The sequence below is a fragment of the Asterias amurensis genome, chromosome 10 (genome assembly GCF_032118995.1).
Source record: "Asterias amurensis chromosome 10, ASM3211899v1".
NCBI classification, from domain to species: domain Eukaryota; kingdom Metazoa; phylum Echinodermata; class Asteroidea; order Forcipulatida; family Asteriidae; genus Asterias; species Asterias amurensis.
The window spans coordinates 16,702,206-16,724,134 of record NC_092657.1 but is presented as its reverse complement, the minus strand read 5'-3'; the positions used below and the strand labels follow the sequence as shown (position 1 = coordinate 16,724,134).

At 38.3% G+C, this 21,929-nt stretch overlaps 1 protein-coding gene across 1 annotated transcript; it reads left to right on the top strand.

The window, feature by feature from the left end:
• The first annotated feature begins 10,393 nt into the window (after positions 1–10,393).
• LOC139942748 (G-protein coupled receptor GRL101-like) lies at positions 10,394–14,848 on the top strand. The gene is made up of 3 exons (XM_071939541.1): positions 10,394–10,492; positions 11,616–11,629; positions 13,681–14,848. Exons 1-3 carry the CDS (start codon positions 10,394–10,396, stop codon positions 14,846–14,848), a joined length of 1,281 nt encoding a protein of 426 aa, XP_071795642.1.
• The last annotated feature ends 7,081 nt before the right edge of the window (positions 14,849–21,929 follow it).

The following is a 21,929-nucleotide window of genomic DNA, read 5'->3' as shown; positions in this document are numbered from 1 at the left end:
ATGTCTAGTTATTATTATTATTCTTTGTTTCTCGCCAAAACCCCATTGCATTTGTACACGTTTTTTCTTTAAGCCTAATCTCCCAAACCATAATACGAAAGAGTGAGTTTATTATACCATATTGTAGCTTAGAACATAAGCTTTACTCTAAATGTAAAAAAAATTGAAAATCTTAATTAATTAACCACGTAATCTTCATTTGAATATAACTGGATGCAGTCGCTTCAATGTTATTGTTAAATATTCTCTTTGGTAAATGCCATACAGTATGTACCTATCATGAGTTGTGACTTCTTGAGATGAGTATACGCATTTGAATATAACTGGATGCAGTCGCTTCCATGTTATTGTTAAACATTCTCTATGGTAAATGCAATTCAGTATGTACCTATCATGAGTTGTGACTTCTTGAGAGAAGTCTACTCAAGTCTCCTTTTGTTGTTTTTCTACTTACGTTCTGGACCACAGCGAATTCTCTTTTTATTCGTTTCCTAACCGAGTTCTGGACGTACACGAAGGCATAGGGTTTTCGTTTAACGAACGTGCGCAATTGAATAGGGGTTTTTGACGACGACGACACACCATCGTGTCCACACATTCTACCTCCATGTTTACACTAAACTTAAACAGTTTGAACATAATGATAGTTGAAAGCTTCCCTTAACATATTACTTGCTGTTGTGAAAAAACTGTCAACGTATGACTGGGACCGAGTTGGTTTGGGACCGAGTTGACCGGCTTCGTTTCAGGCGACGAGCGTGAAGGACGAAAATAGAACGCCAGGGATTTTGAATCATTTACGGGTAAAGTCACCTTGTTTGCGCCGGGGACCATTTGCCTAAACTAATTCAAGTATTTCGCTTTCTTTTCGGAAATTATACCATGACATATAAAAACTCTTTGGCAGGAATACAAAAGCAGCGATTTTATTATGCTGACGTTTCTCTTGTGGTTGAGTGGACCATTTGTATTAAGCTGCTTATAATGAATAAGCAAAACTGTTTGCTTTATAATAAAGCATAAATTGAGCAGAATAGTGGCTTAATGTTATAGAGCTGCTTATATAATCAATGGGCAAAACATTTTGCTTTAAAAAAAATTGCAGATCAGCAGAATACCTTGATTCACAACTTGTACTTGTATTTGCTGTGTTTAGCTGCTTTTTGTGTTTAAAAATCTTTAGTGTAGTTTGGTCCAGGGCCAATGGCTTTTAAAGGAAAGAATCGCATCGCTTGCGTAATCATGGAATTGTGCTTACGCTAAGCGTATTTAACAGCTTAGCAGGGAATGTTTTCTTGAGCGTCACAATTCGCAATAAAAAAGGTACAGTTGACTATTGTGCTCAAGTCCTGCAAAACTGAAAACAACAGTGACTTAAAAATTTAATTTGCATTCTCAGGATAATACCCGTGGTTTACTTACGTGCAAAAGTAGGCCGGGGCGACTAGTGTGCTTTAGTGTTAAAGTCGCGACTACAAATTATTATTTGAGTTACGACTACAAATTATTATTTGAGTCGCGACTACTATTTTTCTCTACTCTGTTATAATCGTGCTCAAACGTTGACTACAAAAATTGTCCCGACTACCTGTCCAGTGAAACACTGGTTGTGTTGCTTCTTACTATTCGCAACATATAATATAACGTGCGCTTGCAACACTTTGCGGCACAAGTCTTGAGAATCCGTAATTTATCGCGACAAGCGTCGTAGTTGGGTTTGAGGAGCGATTAGTTGAGTTATGTAAATTTCACTAGTCACCCAGGCCTATCATAATGGGAACTTGCCTATTAAGGTTTTATCGCGAATTGCAAAATTTCGAGAGAGGGCGTTGCGAGCGCGAGTCGTAGAAACTGCATAGTAACCGCTCCATATTCCTTCCCAAAATGCATTGCGGTTCTGAATCGCAATAAACCTTATGAAAAATCTTGTGCAAATGGGCCCAATGTCGTGCTCTGCTCTGGAAGCAAAGATTCAGTGCTTAGCAGAAGCAGTGAATTCTGCGCTTACGTCAAGCAAAATACACTGCTTAGCAGGGATTTCTTTTGTTTGTGTGCTTCCAAGCTCGCACATTTTATTCCGCGCATGCACATTAAGCCGAAAATGGTGAGCGTAGTGCAGAGTTTGGTGGTTACGAGTTCAGTAAAATCCACTCAAACAAGATCAAACATCAAACCACCAACCAAATACAAGGATTTTATCCTTAAGTAGTTTGTCACATGGCAATGGACTCTAAAGATACTAGCATGAACTCAAGAAACCAACCAAATCAAACAATCCTGAGTCAAATGCAATTTTTTGCATTATTCAACTAGGGACCACTTATCTTATATACCGCCCTCTATTGACGAGTGACTGAAAATCCTTGCAACACCATATCTCAAGAAGTGCAGGACCAATTTTTACACTGTAGTGAAGACTCCGTGGGGCATGGACATTAATTTTGAAAAACTGTGACATCAAGTTGACCTCTACTTCCGGGTCAACCGGAAGTGGGACCATATCTCAAGAGTTACACAACCGATTAAAAAAAAAATCAGTTATAGACTCCTTAGGACTTAAAATTTGTACGGAAAAACCGTGACCTCATTTTGACCTCTTCTTCCGTGTCAACTGAAAGTGGGACCATATCTCAAGTACTATTCAACCGATTTTAAAACTTTTTTCAGTTTTAGACCCCTTGGGCATTGGAGATTAGCCTTAGGTTACCGTGACCCCATGTCGACCTCTACTTTGGGGTCAACCGGAAGTGGCACCATAACTCAAGACACTATTCAACATTTTCAAACTTTTTTTTCGGTTATAGGCTCCTTGGTCATTTTAGCACATAATCCAAGCAAAAGAACACGGAACAGCTTTGTGTTTGTTCACAAACACCTAATGTCTAGTTATTCTTTGTTTCTCGCCAAAACCCCATTGCATTTGTACACGTTTTTTCTTTAAGCCTAATCTCCCAAACCATAATACGAAAGAGTGAGTTTATTATACCAAATTGTAGCTTAGAACATAAGCTTTACTCTAAATGTAAAAAATATTGAAAATCTTAATTAATTAACCACGTAATCTTCATTTGAATATAACTGAATGCAGTCGCTTCCATGTTATTGTTAAATATTCTCTTTGGTAAATGCCATACAGTATGTACCTATCATGAGTTGTGACTTCTTGAGATGAGTCTGCGCGTTTGAATATAACTGGATGCAGTCACTTCCATGTTATTGTTAAACATTCTCTATGGAAAATGCCATGCAGTATGTACCTATCATGTGTTGTGACTTCTTGAGAGAAGTCTACTCAAGTCTCCTTTTGTTGTTTTTCTACTTACGTTCTGGACCACAGCGAATTTTCTTTTTATTCGTTTCCTAACCGAGTTCTGGACGTACACGAAGGCATAGGGTTTTCGTTTAACGAACGTGCGCAATTGAATAGGGGTTTTTGACGACGACACACCATCGTGTCCACACATTCTACCTCCATGTTTACACTAAACTTAAACAGTTTGAAGATAATGATAGTTGAAAGCTTCCCTTAACATATTACTTGCTGTGGTGTTGTAGTTTTTGAGAAATTAGTGAAAAAACTGTCAACGTATGACTGGGACCGAGTTGGTTTGGGACCGAGTTGACCGGCTTCGTTTCAGGCGACGAGCGTGGACGACGAAAACAGAACGCCAGGGATTTTGAATCATTTACGGTTGAAGTCACCTTGTTTGCGCCGGGACCATTTGTCTAAACTAATTCAAGTATTTCGCTTTCTTTTCGGAAATTATACCATGACATACAAAAACTCTTTGGCAGGAATACAAAAGCAGCGATTTTATTATGCTGACGTTTCTCTTGTGGTTGAGTGGGTCATTTGTATAAAGCTGCTTATAAATAGGCAAAACATTTTGCTTTATAAAAATGCATAAATTGAGCAGAATAGTGGCTTAATGTTATAGAGCTGCTTATATAATCAATAGGCAAAACATTTTGCTTTAAAATAAATTGCAGATCAGCAGAATACCTTGATTCACAACTTGTACTTGTATTTGCTGTGTTTAGCTGCTTTTTGTGTTTAAAAATCTTTAGTGTAGTTTGGTCCAGGGCCAATGGCTTTTAAAGGAAAGAATCGCAGCGCTTGCGTAATCATGGAATTGTGCTTACGCTAAGCGTATTTAACAGCTTAGCAGGGAATGTGTTCTTGAGCGTCACAATTCGCAATAAAAAAAGCTACAGTTGACTAATTGTGCTCAAGTCCTGTAAAACTGAAAACAACAGTGACTTAAAAATTTGATTTGCAATCTCAGGATAATACCCGTGGTTTACTTACGTGCAAAAGTAGGCCGGGGCGACTAGTGTGCTTTAGTTTTAAAGTCGCGACTACAAATTATTATTTGACTCGCGACTACTATTTTTCTCTACTCTGTTACAATCGTGCTCAAACGTTGACTACAAAAATTGTCCCGACTACCTGTCCAGTGAAACACTGGTTGTGTTGCTTCTTACTATTCGCAACATATAATATAACGTGCGCTTGCAACACTTTGCGGCACAAGTCTTGAGAATCCGTAATTTATCGCGACAAGCGTCCAAGTTGGGTTTGAGGGGCGATTAGTCGAGTTTGTAAATTTCACTAGTCACCCAGGCCTATCATGATGGGAACTTGCCTATTAAGGTTTTATTGCGAATTGCAAAATTTCAAGAGAGGGCGTTGCGAGCGCGAGTCGTACAAACTGCATAGTAACCGCCTCATATTCCTTCCCAAAATGCATTGCGGTTCTGAATCGCAATAAACCTTATGAAAAATCTTGTGCAAATGGGCCCAATGTCGTGCTCTGCTCTGGAAGCAAAGATTCAGTGCTTAGCAGAAGCAGTGAATTCTGCGCTTACGTCAAGCAAAATACACTGCTTAGCAGGGATTTCTTTTGTTTGTGTGCTTCCAAGCTCGCACATTTTATTCCGCGCATGCACATTAAGCCGAAAATGGTGATCGTAGGTGCAGAGTTTGGTGGTTACGAGTTCAGTAAAATCCACTCGAACAAGATCAAACATCAAACCACCAACCAAATACAAGGATTTTATCCTTAAGTAGTTTGTCACATGGCAATGGACTCTAAAGATACTAGCATGAACTCAAGAAACCAACCAAATTAAACAATCCTGAGTCAAATGCAAGTTTTTACATTATTCAACTAGAGACCACTTATCTTATATACCGCCCTCTATTGACGAGTGACTGAAAATCCTTGCAACACCATATCTCAAGGAGTGCAGGACCAATTTTTACACTGTAGTGAAGACTCCGTGGGGCATGGACATTAATTTTGAAAAACTGTGACATCAAGTTGACCTCTACTTCCGGGTCAACCGGAAGTGGGACCATATCTCAAGAGTTACACAACCGATTAAAAAAAGAAAATCAGTTATAGACTCCTTAGGACTTAAAATTTGTACGGAAAAACCGTGACCTCATTTTGACCTCTTCTTCCGTGTCAACTGGAAGTGGGACCATATCACAAGTACTATTCAACCGATTTTAAAACTTTTTTCAGTTTTAGACCCCTTGGGCATTGGAGATTAGCCTTAGGTTACCGTGACCCCATGTCGACCTCTACTTTGGGGTCAACCGGAAGTGGCACCATAACTCAAGACACTATTCAACATTTTCAAACTTTTTTTTCGGTTATAGGCTCCTTGGTCATTTTAGCACATAATCCAAGCAAAAGAACACGGAACAGCTTTGTGTTTGTTCACAAACACCTAATGTCTAGTTATTCTTTGTTTCTCGCCAAAACCCCATTGCATTTGTACACGTTTTTTCTTTAAGCCTAATCTCCCAAACCATAATACGAAAGAGTGAGTTTATTATACCAAATTGTAGCTTAGAACATAAGCTTTACTCTAAATGTAAAAAAAATTGAAAATCTTAATTAATTAACCACGTAATCTTCATTTGAATATAACTGAATGCAGTCGCTTCCATGTTATTGTTAAATATTCTCTTTGGTAAATGCCATACAGTATGTGCCTATCATGAGTTGTGACTTCTTAAAATGAGTCTGCGCGTTTGAATATAACTGGATGCAGTCACTTCCATGTTATTGTTAAACATTCTCTATGGAAAATGCCATGCAGTATGTACCTATCATGAGTTGTGACTTCTTGAGAGAAGTCTACTCAAGTCTCCTTTTGTTGTTTTTCTACTTACGTTCTGGACCACAGCGAATTCTCTTTTTATTCGTTTCCTAACCGAGTTCTGGACGTACACGAAGGCATAGGGTTTTCGTTTAACGAACGTGCGCAATTGAATAGGGGTTTTTGACGACGACGACACACCATCGTGTCCACACATTCTACCTCCATGTTTACACTAAACTTAAACAGTTTGAAGATAATGATAGTTGAAAGCTTCCCTTAACATATTACTTGCTGTGGTGTTGTAGTTTTTGAGAAATTAGTGAAAAAACTGTCAACGTATGACTGGGACCGAGTTGGTTTGGGACCGAGTTGACCGGCTTCGTTTCAGGCGACGAGCGTGAAGGACGAAAATAGAACGCCAGGGATTTTGAATCATTTACGGGTGAAGTCACCTTGTTTGCGCCGGGGACCATTTGCCTAAACTAATTCAAGTATTTCGCTTTCTTTTCGGAAATTATACCATGACATATAAAAACTCTTTGGCAGGAATACAAAAGCAGCGATTTTATTATGCTGACGTTTCTCTTGTGGTTGAGTGGGTCATTTGTATAAAGCTGCTTATAAATAGGCAAAACATTTTGCTTTATAAAAATGCATAAATTGAGCAGAATAGTGGCTTAATGTTATAGAGCTGCTTATATAATCAATAGGCAAAACATTTTGCTTTAAAATAAATTGCAGATCAGCAGAATACCTTGATTCACAACTTGTACTTGTATTTGCTGTGTTTAGCTGCTTTTTGTGTTTAAAAATCTTTAGTGTAGTTTGGTCCAGGGCCAATGGCTTTTAAAGGAAAGAATCGCAGCGCTTGCGTAATCATGGAATTGTGCTTACGCTAAGCGTATTTAACAGCTTAGCAGGGAATGTGTTCTTGAGCGTCACAATTCGCAATAAAAAAAGCTACAGTTGACTAATTGTGCTCAAGTCCTGTAAAACTGAAAACAACAGTGACTTAAAAATTTGATTTGCAATCTCAGGATAATACCCGTGGTTTACTTACGTGCAAAAGTAGGCCGGGGCGACTAGTGTGCTTTAGTGTTAAAGTCGCGACTACAAATTATTATTTGACTCGCGACTACTATTTTTCTCTACTCTGTTACAATCGTGCTCAAACGTTGACTACAAAAATTGTCCCGACTACCTGTCCAGTGAAACACTGGTTGTGTTGCTTCTTACTATTCGCAACATATAATATAACGTGCGCTTGCAACACTTTGCGGCACAAGTCTTGAGAATCCGTAATTTATCGCGACAAGCGTCCAAGTTGGGTTTGAGGGGCGATTAGTCGAGTTTGTAAATTTCACTAGTCACCCAGGCCTATCATGATGGGAACTTGCCTATTAAGGTTTTATTGCGAATTGCAAAATTTCAAGAGAGGGCGTTGCGAGCGCGAGTCGTACAAACTGCATAAACTGCCTCATATTCCTTCCCAAAATGCATTGCGGTTCTGAATCGCAATAAACCTTATGAAAATCTTGTGCAAATGGGCCCAATGTCGTGCTCTGCTCTGGAAGCAAAGATTCAGTGCTTAGCAGAAGCAGTGAATTCTGCGCTTACGTCAAGCAAAATACACTGCTTAGCAGGGATTTCTTTTGTTTGTGTGCTTCCAAGCTCGCACATTTTATTCCGCGCATGCACATTAAGCCGAAAATGGTGAGCGTAGTGCAGAGTTTGGTGGTTACGAGTTCAGTAAAATCCACTCAAACAAGATCAAACATCAAACCACCAACCAAATACAAGGATTTTATCCTTAAGTAGTTTGTCACATGGCAATGGACTCTAAAGATACTAGCATGAACTCAAGAAACCAACCAAATTAAACAATCCTGAGTCAAATGCAAGTTTTTACATTATTCAACTAGAGACCACTTATCTTATATACCGCCCTCTATTGACGAGTGACTGAAAATCCTTGCAACACCATATCTCAAGGAGTGCAGGACCAATTTTTACACTGTAGTGAAGACTCCGTGGGGCATGGACATTAATTTTGAAAAACTGTGACATCAAGTTGACCTCTACTTCCGGGTCAACCGGAAGTGGGACCATATCTCAAGAGTTACACAACCGATTAAAAAAAAATTCTTCAGTTATAGACTCCTTAGGACTTAAAATTTGTTGGGAAAAACCGTGACCTCATTTTGACCTCTTCTTCCGTGTCAACTGGAAGTGGGACCATATCTCAAGTACTATTCAACCGATTTTAAAACTTTTTTTCAGTTTTAGACCCCTTGGGCATTGGAGATTAGCCTTAGGTTACCGTGACCCCATGTCGACCTCTACTTTGGGGTCAACCGGAAGTGGCACCATAACTCAAGACACTATTCAACAATTTCAAACTTTTTTTTCAGTTCTAGGCTCCTTGGTCATATTTTTAGCACATAATCCAAGCAAAAGAACACGGAACAGCTGTGTGTTTGTTCACAAACACCTAATGTCTAGTTGTTATTTTTGTTGCTGTTGCTGTCACTAATGCTGCTGCGGTTGCTGTTGTTGTCTTATTGTTTTTTTTTTCTCGGCGCCATGACAAGTCTCTCACAAAAAGTTGTCTTTATTCATTTTCCTACAGCAAACTTGCAAATGAAAACATCATTCAACTGAATACTGGAATCTTCAAAAGTTTGTCTCTCCTGGAATCACTGTAAGTTGCTCGCCTAATCTTTCTGACCCTTAACAGATTTTAATGCTTAACAGAATAGCTTTTATTTTCCCAAACTAGACATAATTTTTATTGCTGGTCGGATGAAAACATTCGAAATGCAAGACAGAACGCCATGCTTGTGTTTGAAAAGGGTTGGAATTGAAACAGCTTGAACTTTGATTTTTAACCCTTCAACGAGTTCCCTCTCCTCCAACAGGCACACAAAGTTACCATACGAGTTTGGAGTATAGTCTGAACTACTTTTACATTTTCTAAGAGGGCGTCAGTTTCAAGAACGTTTCGGGTTGTGTGAGCTGGGGGAACCCCACCAAGCATCTTAGCATCATGACCAAACACATTCAACCCTTTGTTTAAGAAAAACCATACGAGACAATTGTTCTGGTGGTGCCGTTGATGCCTGGCATGCAGTTTCATATACAGTCATTTACACTTATCTCAACAAAGTCGTATACAATTGTTGTACCTGCAAAAGTACTACTTTATTTATAATTCGACTATTCTTAGTTGTATCATGTCTGTGATTATGTATGTAAGCGTACAATTAGGTTGGGATAAAAACCAAATTTCACCTCACAAAAAACTTCGGTATAATGTTTTTAATAATATTCAGCTGGTGTTTAATTCTTTATTTTATCCAACTAGAGTTCTGACAAACAACAGCTTATGGGACTTCAACGCCGGCACATTCTCCGGACTCTTTAATCTCACTTCCCTGTAAGTTATTTGTAAAATTAAAATTTAATGTTTCAAAAACTGTTATATATGAAGATGTTTTCAGTAATGGGCCAGTTAGCTTGCAACATTTATCTAACAAACTGGAATATTACAAACACTACAATGATGTAAAATGCATTGACATTTGACTGCATGGAAGGATGGGGTTATAAAATAAAATTGAGAGAGTTAAGCACTTATCGGTGTTTTGCTGGGACAGCTACAGTACACGTGCTTCATCAGAAGGTAACGAAAACACCGATTAGCAGGAGAAAAAAATCTTGTTCTTATCTAGTCCAAAATATCAGTTATTTATTTAAACCCAATATGAAGATAATTTCTTTTTGTTCACGAATCCAGGGACCTCTCACAGAATAATATTTCGAGGCTTCAGAGTGATATCTTCGAGGATCTTCTCAACTTGAGAACATTGTGAGCAAACAAAAACTTGGTTTTTATGATGATGATGATGATGATGATGATGATGATGATGATGATGATGATGATGATGATGATGATGATGATGGCCATGTGATGGTGACGACAATGACGATTCCTAAGACGATGTTGATAGTGATGTCGATGGTGATGATGATGGTGATGATCATGACGGTGATGGTGACGGTGACGGTGGCGACGATGACGATGACGATGGCCATGGGGATGACGATGGCCATGGAGATGGCGATGGCAGGGCAATGGCGATGATTATGATGATGATGACGGTCACGGTGATAGTGACGGTCACGGTGATGATGGATGACCATGAGGATTAAGATGTTGATAGTGATGACGATGATCATGATCATGATGATGATGATGATGATCATGGTGATCATGATGATGATGGTGATGGTGATGGTGACAGTGACGGTGAGGGTGATTGTGATGAAAATTACAATTACGATGACGATGACGATGAAGATGGCGATGGCGATGGTGACGATGACGATAACACAAAGAGAAAACACCAATAGAACTTACAAAAAACAGATAAACACAAAACATACTAATTCAATTGGTGCCATTAAACCCAGCTTTTAGTGGAATTTAAGCTTGGTTTATCGGCAAAATTAGCAGTTTAGCAGTCAATTCAATGCGTACTGGTCCAAGGTCTACGGTGATTTCCGCTTTGATTTGCGTTGACAATTCTTAGTGTGGGGAAAATGCCTCGGCATGATTACATGGCCTGCCCTAATGCATAGCGTTTCGGTCTGCATTATTGTAATGCGGGGTTTTAAACGAATATCATCAATTTCGTGTCTTTACGAACTGAAAAATATTGACAGCTTTTTTAAAACTAACAAAACTCAGTTGCAAGAGTGGGGAAAAATCGGCTAAAGAAGTTAGCTTTGTCTTGTTAGGTATTTACATGAGAGTAGTTCACGATTCGAACAAAACAAAGTTGACTATGGAAATATTTGCCAATCCTTGAAACCGGTAACGACAATCCGTTAAAAAAAAAAGAGCAAAATTCACTTTTAGTGGCAATGTTATGATCTTTAGTTGTTCAAATGTTAAAAATTTAACTATTGAACGTCTATTTGTTGAAGGATGCATTGAACTTCAATACTTTCAAGGGTTCAATCAAAAGATCAAGTCAACCAAATTCCAAAAATAGTCCTTCTTATCAAAAAGAGCAAACACAGTTCAAATTAATCCTCTTTTAATTACTCTCCAACAGGTTGTTTGTAAGCCAAGCGTATCAATAGAAGGGGAATAAAGTTTGATTTAATTTGTTTTAATGTCTCTCCAATAGGTTGGTTATGGATAATCCATTACTCTCAATAAATAGTGGAGCTTTCAACTCGTTGAGCAACTTGAAAAAACTGTAAGTCAAAACATGCTGTTTCAAGTCAAACAATAGCCTACAAGTTATGAGATGTTTATACCTATGAAAAATTGGCAGCACATGGCCGACGTTACAAAGAGTTAAGACTGATCTTAACTGCGAATCAGTCCTTATTGCTATTAAAGCGTTGTGTCACAATGCAAATCACCATCAGTTTTGCCCTTGCTCTCAATTAACTCTGAATGATATTAAACTTTATTTTGGTTATAGTTATTTGATCCGAGGTAAATGGACCAATGAAAGATCTGCATTGATTATCGGTACGGAGGCTCTTAAAGGTCTGCACAGTCTGGAAATATTGTAAGTCTGATACTTAATTTCCCTATTTATTCTGTTCCGGTTAAATATTTTATTAGGAGCCTGTGCGTAATTTCTTGCTCTAGTCTGTGTTTTGTTTGGCTGTTTGGGGTGGTATTTTGTTTAGACTTAGGCTGGTGAGGTTTTTTTTTTGCTAGTAGTTTAACTTCAGCTAACTCCTTTTTTGGGAAAGTGAACCAGTGAGTGTGTGTGGCTTTGTGTTTGCTTTTTTGTTTTCTTTGGATGTTTGTTTGTTTGTTGGTTCGTTGTTCGTTGTTTTTTTTATTTTTCTTCTTTTATCCCTAAAACGCTTTTTTAGATGAATCATAATTTTAAATGTATTCACTTTGAACCAAGCAATGACAAGGGATCTTTTTGGAGGGGTGATACACACATTTCCATCACACATTTTGTGCACAAAATTGTGAATTAAAGAGTCATAAAGGCCAACCCAGGGCCCAATTTTATTGAGCCGCTTAACGGTAAGCAATGTCTTTTTGCTTACTGTAGCAGTACAATTTTATTGAGCGTAAACCTACGAGCGGTTGCTAGCTTAAGCGCGCGCAGCATTTTAGATCGTTTGCTTGATCAAAAAAGAAGAAAGTGCTGACGAAATGGCGGATGAAATATATGCAGAGTGGCGACGAAAAACAAATCGTCACCTTCTCTGTCTGATATGTAATATTTGTAATGGTTCAAAGCGCCCATTTAAAGGTTACACACTAACTTGGGACTAGACAAGAAGAAGATACATTGTACAACATTTCTGAAACATTTAAGACAGAAGTTTACTTCGCTTCACCTACCTGTTGCTAGGAGTCCACTGGACCAGCGCCAGTTGGTGCCAGTTCGCGCCAAAGATTATATGATTGGCGCGTAGTGGCTCGCTGTGGCGCCGAATTAATGTCCGCTCGGCATGTGTCGCCAAGTGGAATAAACTGGGTGCCATATGGCGTGCACCAAATGCCACCCGGCTTGCTCCAAAATGTTGCGCCAGTTTGCGCCAGTTCGCGCCATTACACGGCCATTTGATTCCAAAATTCACCCTGTTGGCACCATTCGCGCCAATAGACGGCTACTTTGCGCCGCTTGGTGATTAGTTTGTGCCAAATGTCGCCAAATTGGTTTGAACTTGCCACCGCTTGGCGCTACTTGCCGACTATAAAAAATACCGGCCATCGTCTACCTGGTTCAGACCCTCCTCAGCTGCATCTTCGTTGAAAATTGTGTGAAATCTTGTAGAAATTGTGAAGGAAAAACTGCGTGGAGGTGTTGTCGAGTCGAATCTTGAAAGTTGTGTGAGAAAGTCCAATGATGCTGCCCTGCTTTTATAGGCGGCAAGTGGCGCCGAATGGCGGGCAACCAGGTGGCATTTGGCGCGAAGTAGTCACCAATCGGGTGCCATTTGGCGCGCTTTGGCGGGCTATCCGCCTTTGTTTGGCGGGCTATCCGCCTTTTTTGGAAGCTAAAGCAAGGCCATGAAATTACAAATTAATTTTTTAGGCGCGCCCGTTAAGCACAAATTCGACCGTTAATCAGCTCCATGAAGTTAGGCCCAGATGTAAACCCAGTGATTAGTGGATCCATCTGTTCTTTGTAACAGTCTCCAAGGTATTTTGCCATCCCGTGTTAGGTTTTGTGCTTTCCAACACCATTCCCTTGTGAATATGGAACCTTCCTTCATATCTGGTGTATTTCAAGTAGTTTTAATTGTTAAATTCCCTTGCAGAAGGCGCTTTAAACACAATGGTAATTTGGGGACACTAGTGACAGCAGCTTTTCCAGTTAAATCTCAGTAGTGTGCGGTTGCTCAGAGCAGCGACAATAATGGTTATTCACCTTGTGAGTCTGCTGCCACCTAGCGTTTTCAAGTCTCCTAAAGTATACAGTTTCTTGGGGTTATTCAGAGCACACCCGTATTTATATTTTGTTTAAATTACTGAATTTAACACAAATCTACAAATCAATTGTATTCTAGATACGTCGATGACTACCGCCTGTGCTGTAAATTTGATGAAGAAGTACCATCGAAAGAGTTTGATTACTCTAAATGTACAACGACTGAGTTGCAACCACCGCTAAACATCTGCGGTAGTCTGATGCGTAATGATCCACTACGAGCGTCTTTGTGGATTCTCGGGTTGAGCGCCCTTATCGGCAACTTGGTTGTCATCATCTGGAGATGTAGACGGGGCAAAGAATTAGGCGAGAATGAGACGCACTCATTTTTGGTTCTTAATTTAGCTATATCTGACTTGATGATGGGGGTGTATATGTTGATCATTGCTATTGCTGATATATTTTTGGGTAAGAGTTATTCCAATAACGCGAAGGAATGGCGGTCTAGTGAGGTTTGCAAGATTGCTGGGGTAGTATCAGTAATGTCTAGTGAAGCATCGGTATTTTTTGTCACATTGATCAGTCTGGACTGCTTTTTAAGCATTGTATTTCCCTTCAGCCGTGTTACCATCAGAGGAAAGAAAAGCAAAGTTATCGTGTTCACATTATGGTTAGTATCTGCATGTGTTAGTATTATCCCGACTGTATTCAGTGGTGATACTGATTCCAAAGTCTACGGTTTGTCTGATGTGTGCATTGGTCTCCCCCTGACCACTAAGGTGTCTAGTCATTCAATTGTAGAGAACCCCATCAGTAGTGTGTTTGGTTCAGGTTCAATCCCTATACCGGTACCTGATGCAAGAGAACCGGCTTGGATCTACTCAATCGTCTTGTTCCTTGGCGTCAATTTGTTTTGTTTTATCGTTGTGTTGAGCTGCTACATAGCAATCTTCGTGAAGGTTAAACGCTCATCTAAGCTGGTGAAGGTAACTGCTCACCGACAGAGGGAAGTTAAGATGGCGATAAAGATGGCTCTTATAGTCGGTACTGACTTCGCTTGTTGGATGCCTGTGATCATTATGGGGATTCTATCCCAGGCTGAGATTGTGAAAATTGGTCCTGATATGTATGCCTGGATTGTGGTGTTCATACTCCCTATAAACTCCTCCCTAAACCCATATCTGTACACGTTCTACTCTAAAATAACAGGACAGAGCAACACAAAGAAACCCGAACCGAAGGTGGAGATGAAAATAAAAAAATCCACTGAGACACTAGAAACCCTCGCCTCTGGAAATATTCAGTAATAACAACAACGATTTATATACAGTTTACAAACAATGATTTAATTTTAAAGGCTGTGGACACTATTGGTAATGCAACCTTACTTGGTAACGAGTAATGGAGAGAGGTTGGGAGTATAAAACATTGTACGAAACGGCTCCTTCTGAAGTAATGTTGTTTTCGAGAAAGAAGTAATTTTCCGCAAATTTGATTTCGAGACCTCAGATTTAGAATTTGAGTTCTCGAAATCAAGCATTAATTGAAAGCACACAACTTCGTGTGACAAGGTGTTTGTTTCTTTCATTATTATCTTGCAACTTTGACAAGCAATTGAGCTCAAATTTTCACAGGTTTGTTATTGTATGCATATGTTGAGATACACGAAGATAGAAGACTGGTCTTTGACAATAACCAATAGTGTCCAGGGTCTTTAACCCTCCTATTAACAACTAGCAATGCTGTTTACAAGGTACTTGTCATAAAACGAGAAATAAACTAACCAACAGCAATCAGACAGTCTTTCAAATGGTCTAGAGATTTACTTTTACCATTCCCAGGGCACACCTGTTAGTATTTTGCTCGCGTGGGGTCAGATTACGTTTCAAAATGATATCATTCCTACACGAAAGATCAAGGCTCATTTTGTGTTCCAAGTCAATGGGAATTACCCAGGAGACAGGGGACATTCTATACTGTAAACAAATCCGGCGGGTAAACGACCTTGCCCTTGCCACCTAATTTTAAATTATGTTTCTCAAGCGTATTTATTAGTCAGAAATTTAATGGGATTTTTCTATTTTGTTTACGTAGGGTGATTAAAACAAACAATTAGCAATTGCTAAGTAACGCAGCAAGGGTTACAACTTCAGTTTTTCCACGGCAGCGAAATATTTGTTTTTTTTTATTGTCATAAATAAGACTTCTGAAATGTCAGTTTAGTTTGCAACCTCTCATTAAGTTTTGTCTCATTGTGGGACTTTTTAAATGTGTACCAATAGTTAAATTCAGCAGTTTCAAACAGCTAATTAAGTTTTTGCTGCTTTACAAGACCGTGTAAATTTGTACAATAGGTAAAATAAGTTGGCAATCAGTTTGCAACAGCTAATTAAATTTTATCTCATATTTTACGGCATGTTTAGTTTGTTCTATAGGCCAATTTAGTTAGTATGCAATTTGAAACAGCTACTTCGTTTTTTTCTCTTTTACAGGATCCTTTAAATTTGTACCACAGGTCAATTTAGTTGGTAAGCAGTTTGCCACCTCCCATTCAGTTTTCTATCATATTATGATACTTTTTAAGTGTGTACCATATAGGTCAATGTAGCAGTTTGAAACAGCTAATTTATTTTGTTCTCTTGTACAAGACTTTTTAAATTTATACCATAGGTCAATTTAGTTGGTAAGCAGTTTGCAAAACCTCTCATTCAGTTTTCTCTCATATTACGAGACTTTTTAAATGTGTACCATATAGGTAAATTTAGCAGTTTGAAACAGCCAAGTCAATTTTTTCCTCTTTTACAAGACTTTTTAAACTTATACCATAGGTCAATTTAGTTGGTAAGCAGTTTGCAAAACCTCTCATTCAGTTTTCTCTCATATTACGAGACTTTTTAAATGTGTACCATATAGGTCAATTTAGCAGTTTGAAACAGCTAAGTCAATTTTGTTCCTCTTTTACAAAACTTTTTAAATTTATACCATAGGTCAATTTAGTTGGTAAGCAGTTTGCAAAACCTCTCATTCAGTTTTCTCTCATATTACGAGACTTTTTAAATGTGTACCATATAGGTCAATTTAGCAGTTTGAAACAGCTAAGTCAATTGTGTTCCTCTTTTACAAAACTTTTTAAATTTATACCATAGGTCAATTTAGTTGGTAAGCAGTTTGCAACCTCTCGTTCAGTTTTCTCTCATTATTATGAGACTTTTTTTAATTATGTACCATATAGGTCAATTTAGCAGTTTGAAACAGCTAATTCAATTAATTTGTCCTCTTTTACAGGACCCTTTAAATGTGTACCAAGGTCAATTTAGTTGGTAAGCAGTTTGCAACCTCTCATTCAGTTTTCTCTCATAATGTGATACTTTTTAATGGTGTACCATATACATGTAGGTCAATTTAGAAGTTGGAAATAGCTAATTCATTTTTTCTCTCTTACAAGACCTTTTAAATTTGCACCACAGGTAAAATTAGTTGGTAAGCAGTTTCCAACAGCTAATTCATTGTCAACGCATATTAATATTACATTTTGAATTAATTTGTTTCTGTGAACCAACAGTTGGTTAGCAGTTTTTCAACAGCTAATTCTAATTTTTCTCTTTTACAATTTTTTTTTAAATTGATACCTTAATGTGAAATTAATGCTAGGTCAAAGTTTATTATGGGCGTAGGCTCAAGGTAGATCTGTGTGATGTTAATCACGAGCCTCAGTGTGATGTCATAATGACTATGTTCAACACTTGGATGTATATTATCAAAAAATCTGATGTCCCACTTTGAAACTCGTGGGCTACGCCAGAGGTTTATTGTAAGATATTGCAAAAATCAAATTTGATTTAAAACATTTTGTGTACGTGTATACCACGAATATTTTTAAATTATTCTCCTTAATCAGTCGATTGATTTGATGTTACAGTTGATATTTAATTAATTATTATACACATATTGACTGGCAACGAGGTAACTAGTATGCGTCTATTCCCACAAGGGACTTTGAGTGACCAGAAGAGCGACCTATTTCCCGAGGCCGAAGGCGGATACAAGGGTGGGTTTTCCCGTTATTTTCTCCCGAGTCCGATGAACGATTGTGCCTAAATTTTCACAGGTTTGTTATTTTATATAGAAGTTGTGACACACGAAGTGTGGGCCTTGGACAATACTGTTTACCGAAAGGGTCAAATGGCTTTAAGCAAACCGGGCTGTCTCAGAGACTTTATAATGTTTACTTAAAGGAACACGTTGCATTGGATCGGACGAGTTGGTCTATAAAAAGCGTTTGTAACCGTTTTTATAAAATGCATATATGGTTAGAAAGATGTTGTAAAAGTAGAATACAATGATCTTCACTCCATCGAAATTGCGTGGTTTTCTTTATACATCGTGGACTAACACGGTCGGCCATTTATGGGAGTCAATTTTTCGACTCCCATAAATGGCCGACCGTTCCGTTGCGACGTAAAAGGAAAACCGTGAAATTCCGAGGCATGTTTGTGTGGATCATTATATTCTACTTTTAAATTAACTATCTAACCATATGCATTTCAAAACAAACGGTTTCAATACTTTTCAAAGACCAACTCGACCGATCCAAGGCAACGTGTTCCTTTAGTGGTATTGTTGTTGTGAATGAAAGAAAGAACGACCACAAGGTTTGCTCACGTCTTATCTCTACACGTCTTTAGTCTTAAAAATAATGATCTTAATTAACAACACCGACGTTGATTAAATTACACGGCATTTGCCGGTTCACAAAAACATTCGATGTGGGATCAGCTTAATTATTTTACTGGATTTGATGCATTGCATGGTGAGGTATTAATGTACATTTTGTTTGATTAACGGTAACCCCATGTGTTTTGTTCTTTAGAGAAGTGTCTTGCCATTCTACAACCGCGGAGTAGATTTCTCTGATTTCGGGAGACTTCTTAGTTCTGAAAAGAGTGATCTCAACGTTTTTACTAACTTGTTTCTCTAAAAATTGAATCGTAAACGTCTTGTTCGAGAATATTTAAGTCCTTATTTGAAGGAGAGTTAGCTCTGAAAAGACCATGTTTGTTCTCGACGTTGTGAACAGTATACTTTGATGAACCACAGTGTTGTCTGACATTAAATAATAATCAGGGAAATATTTACATCAACATTTCCCAAATTTTCAAATGTCGATATATTATAAAACTTTAATTTGAGACTTTCCGGGAAAATTTTCCAATTGAAATGGGATCCAAAGCTAACAAGGATAGGCATCACTTGGCCAGAGATTATTGACATCACCATAATACCAAACAAGTTGACAACATCAACAAATACTTTGTCGAGAGTCCTGCAGAGAGTCAATGGGGGGGGGGGGGGGGGGGGAACGGGGTTAGGCCGAGTAAAAAAAGAAACATGTTTAGCGTCCGGGGTTTTTCAAGATGACCGCCATTCTTTTTAAAATGTCAAATCTTCAATGTTTTTTTTTTCTACTGCTCAAACACACAATACATAAATGTAACATTTTGGTCAAGACATTCAGACAATTAAGACATTCAGATTATTTTAGCTGAGATCGTTTAAAATAACCTTTTTCATAAAAAAAAGAAAAGAAAAGAGGCGGCCTCTAAAAAGGAAGCGGGCGGGGACGCTTAACATGTTTCTTTTTTTACTTGGCCTTAGATCTTCTCGTACCTTTTTGATGTCCCCAAGATCTTGACCTACCTTTTGTAGAGCTCCACATCGCCAGAAAAACCAATACCACACACTCCAAAGAAACCTTCAACTTGATGGGACAGTCAGTTAAGAGCTTGTGAACATAATCTGAAAGACAATACAAACATTTGTTGAGAACATGTTTGGGCTCGTTTCCCATGTTTCTTAATGTTGTAAATTTTAATTAGGCACTGGACACTATTGGTAATTAGGCCTACTCATAATAGTTGTTAGTGTAACGTACTTCCAACGGGTCCTTGTTTGCTCTGTAGCCAAAGGCAGACTGAAAACAAACGAACTCAAGTTATGTTCAATATGAAACACGCTGTATGACACAACTTACTCGATGCTCACTCACTGAACTAAGCATTTGGTCTGTCTACACAACTTAATCATACACATTACATTGCAAGAAAGGGCGCCAAAACAACGCATCCGGTCAGCGCACCTGGATAATCTCTTATAATTATGTTATACATTGTTTTACATCATCGATAGTTCGTCCAATCACTGAACAGTTCACCAAAAGTTCAAGCCAGCTGCCTCAGGAGCGTTGTCCTCCAAGATCCGGCGGGGCCACTATACAACGCACCGGCGGGGCGTACAGTTTCAGTAGCATAACAACTTGCTTGGTAACAAGCAATACAGAGCTGTTTAAAGTATAAAACATTGTGAGAAACAGCTCCCTCTGAAATAACGTATTTTTTGATATAGAAATAAACATAATACTTGAATTTAATTTCGAGACATCAGAATAAGATTTTCAGGTCCCAAAATCCAGCATCTGAAAGCACACAACTTCGTGTCATAAGGGTGTTTTTTTCGTCCATTATTATCTCGCAACTTCGACGACCGATTGTGTTCAAACTTTCACGCTGGTTTTTTATTTTGTGCATGTGTTGAGACACACCAAGTGTATAAGACAATCACCAAAATGTCCAGTGTCTTTAAAGGATGTGGGTACTTTTTTGTAACACAAAACACAATGTCCACATATTTACTTGCACCATTTGAAGATAATGGTAGTAGAAAGCGTAGCTTAAAATATTAGTTGCAGAGGTGCTGTAGTTTTTGAGAAATGAGTAAAACAATAATACTGAGATAAGATGAACATTATTTTCATAACATTGTTTGAAACACTTCTCAAAAACTACAGCACTTCAGCAATGAATATTTCCACTGAAGCTTTCTACTATCATAATCTTCAAACTGTGTAAGTTTAGTGTAAATCTGTGGACAAACTTATGTGTAATGCCTTTATATGGATCGTCCGTTCTTTTCAAATATTCTCTCCATCAAATTTTAAGGAACTTGCCACAAATCTTCGTTTCACAATGTTGATCATCATGATTTTCCAGAAAAAAACCTAAAAGTTTCCCAAGTTTGAATAGCTGCTCCCAATTTTGGATGGCAATCGTATCAAGTGAGGTTATCCATGATTATAATTTCTATCTGGCGAAACAAAGTATTAAATGTAAACACAATTGATACCATGTATGTAGGCCTATTATGATCAGTGCATCGTTATCAGTCTGATCAATATGAACCCGGTGTCAAACAAAATAATGTTGGTTTAGATTAAAGGATTTGGGTACCTTTTCAAAATGTTCATAGATTTACATTAAATTTACAGGGTTTGAAGATAATGATAGTGGAAAGCTTCCCTTCAAATATTACTGACTATAGGTGCTGTAGTTTTTGAGAAATGAGTAAAACAATGTCATGCAAATAATGTTTGTAAATGATTAAAATAATTTTCGTCTCATGAGACGACAATTATTTTCATGACATTGTTTTACTCATTTCACAAAAACTACAGCACCTCAGCACGCAATATTTTCAGGGAAGCTTTTCTACTATCATTATATTCAAACTTTGTAAGTTTGTGTAAATCTGTGGACATTGTGTTTTTTTGTCCTACAAAAGTTACACCCTTTAAGTGAATTTGCTATAAAAAAATGATCCCCTCCTCTTGATGATTATGAGTATGAGTCAGTCTTTCAGATATTAAACTGATCTTTCGGATGGGATGGTCTGAATTGTGAACCGGTTGTCGAAAAAGTTGCCGAAACCGGACGCCATTTTCTTACATATTATACAGTTTGCCCCGATACAAATTTGTTAGTAATAGAAGTGGCAGGCGGTTAAAACAATACGACAAGCGCACACACGTACAATAACCCTTTACTTTCACTTACATTTTTGAAAGGGAATGAAAGGGGCAAGCATTAACTGTCATGAATTATTTTATAATTCATATACCCTTTTTAGGTTCACGGTTTAGGACAAAATGGAAATTTTATTATGAAAAGGGAACCTTCAAAACATTTACCATTCAGTCATGTGCACTTCGATGCAGCAACATGTGTCTATAAGTTTAACACCCGGCAGCAGCCATCCTTGCTAGATACGCCGAGTGGTGAGGCTTTCATCCCCCATTAGCTGAGCGATGCAGCTCTGGTACTGCCAGCGGTGAATCGTTGCGCTGGTACCGCGGGCTGTGCCCCTCTTCGCCCCTCTTCGCTGGTAGCGGCACGGTGTTCAGTTCTGTCATCACTAACCTTACTCAAGAGAAAACCTGGTGTCATTCGGCATACAAGTGTGATTGAGTCAAACTAATGGAGCTTACCAATTCAGATACAAGCCCAACAGAGAAATAACTCCGTTGTTGTCATATTTTTATTGACTATTTTCAACAGA

Excerpts from the sequence above, each read along its gene's own strand:
- LOC139942748 (XM_071939541.1), top strand. The coding sequence starts at position 10,394 with ATGATGATGGTGATGGTGATGGTGACAGTGACGGTGAGGGTGATTGTG.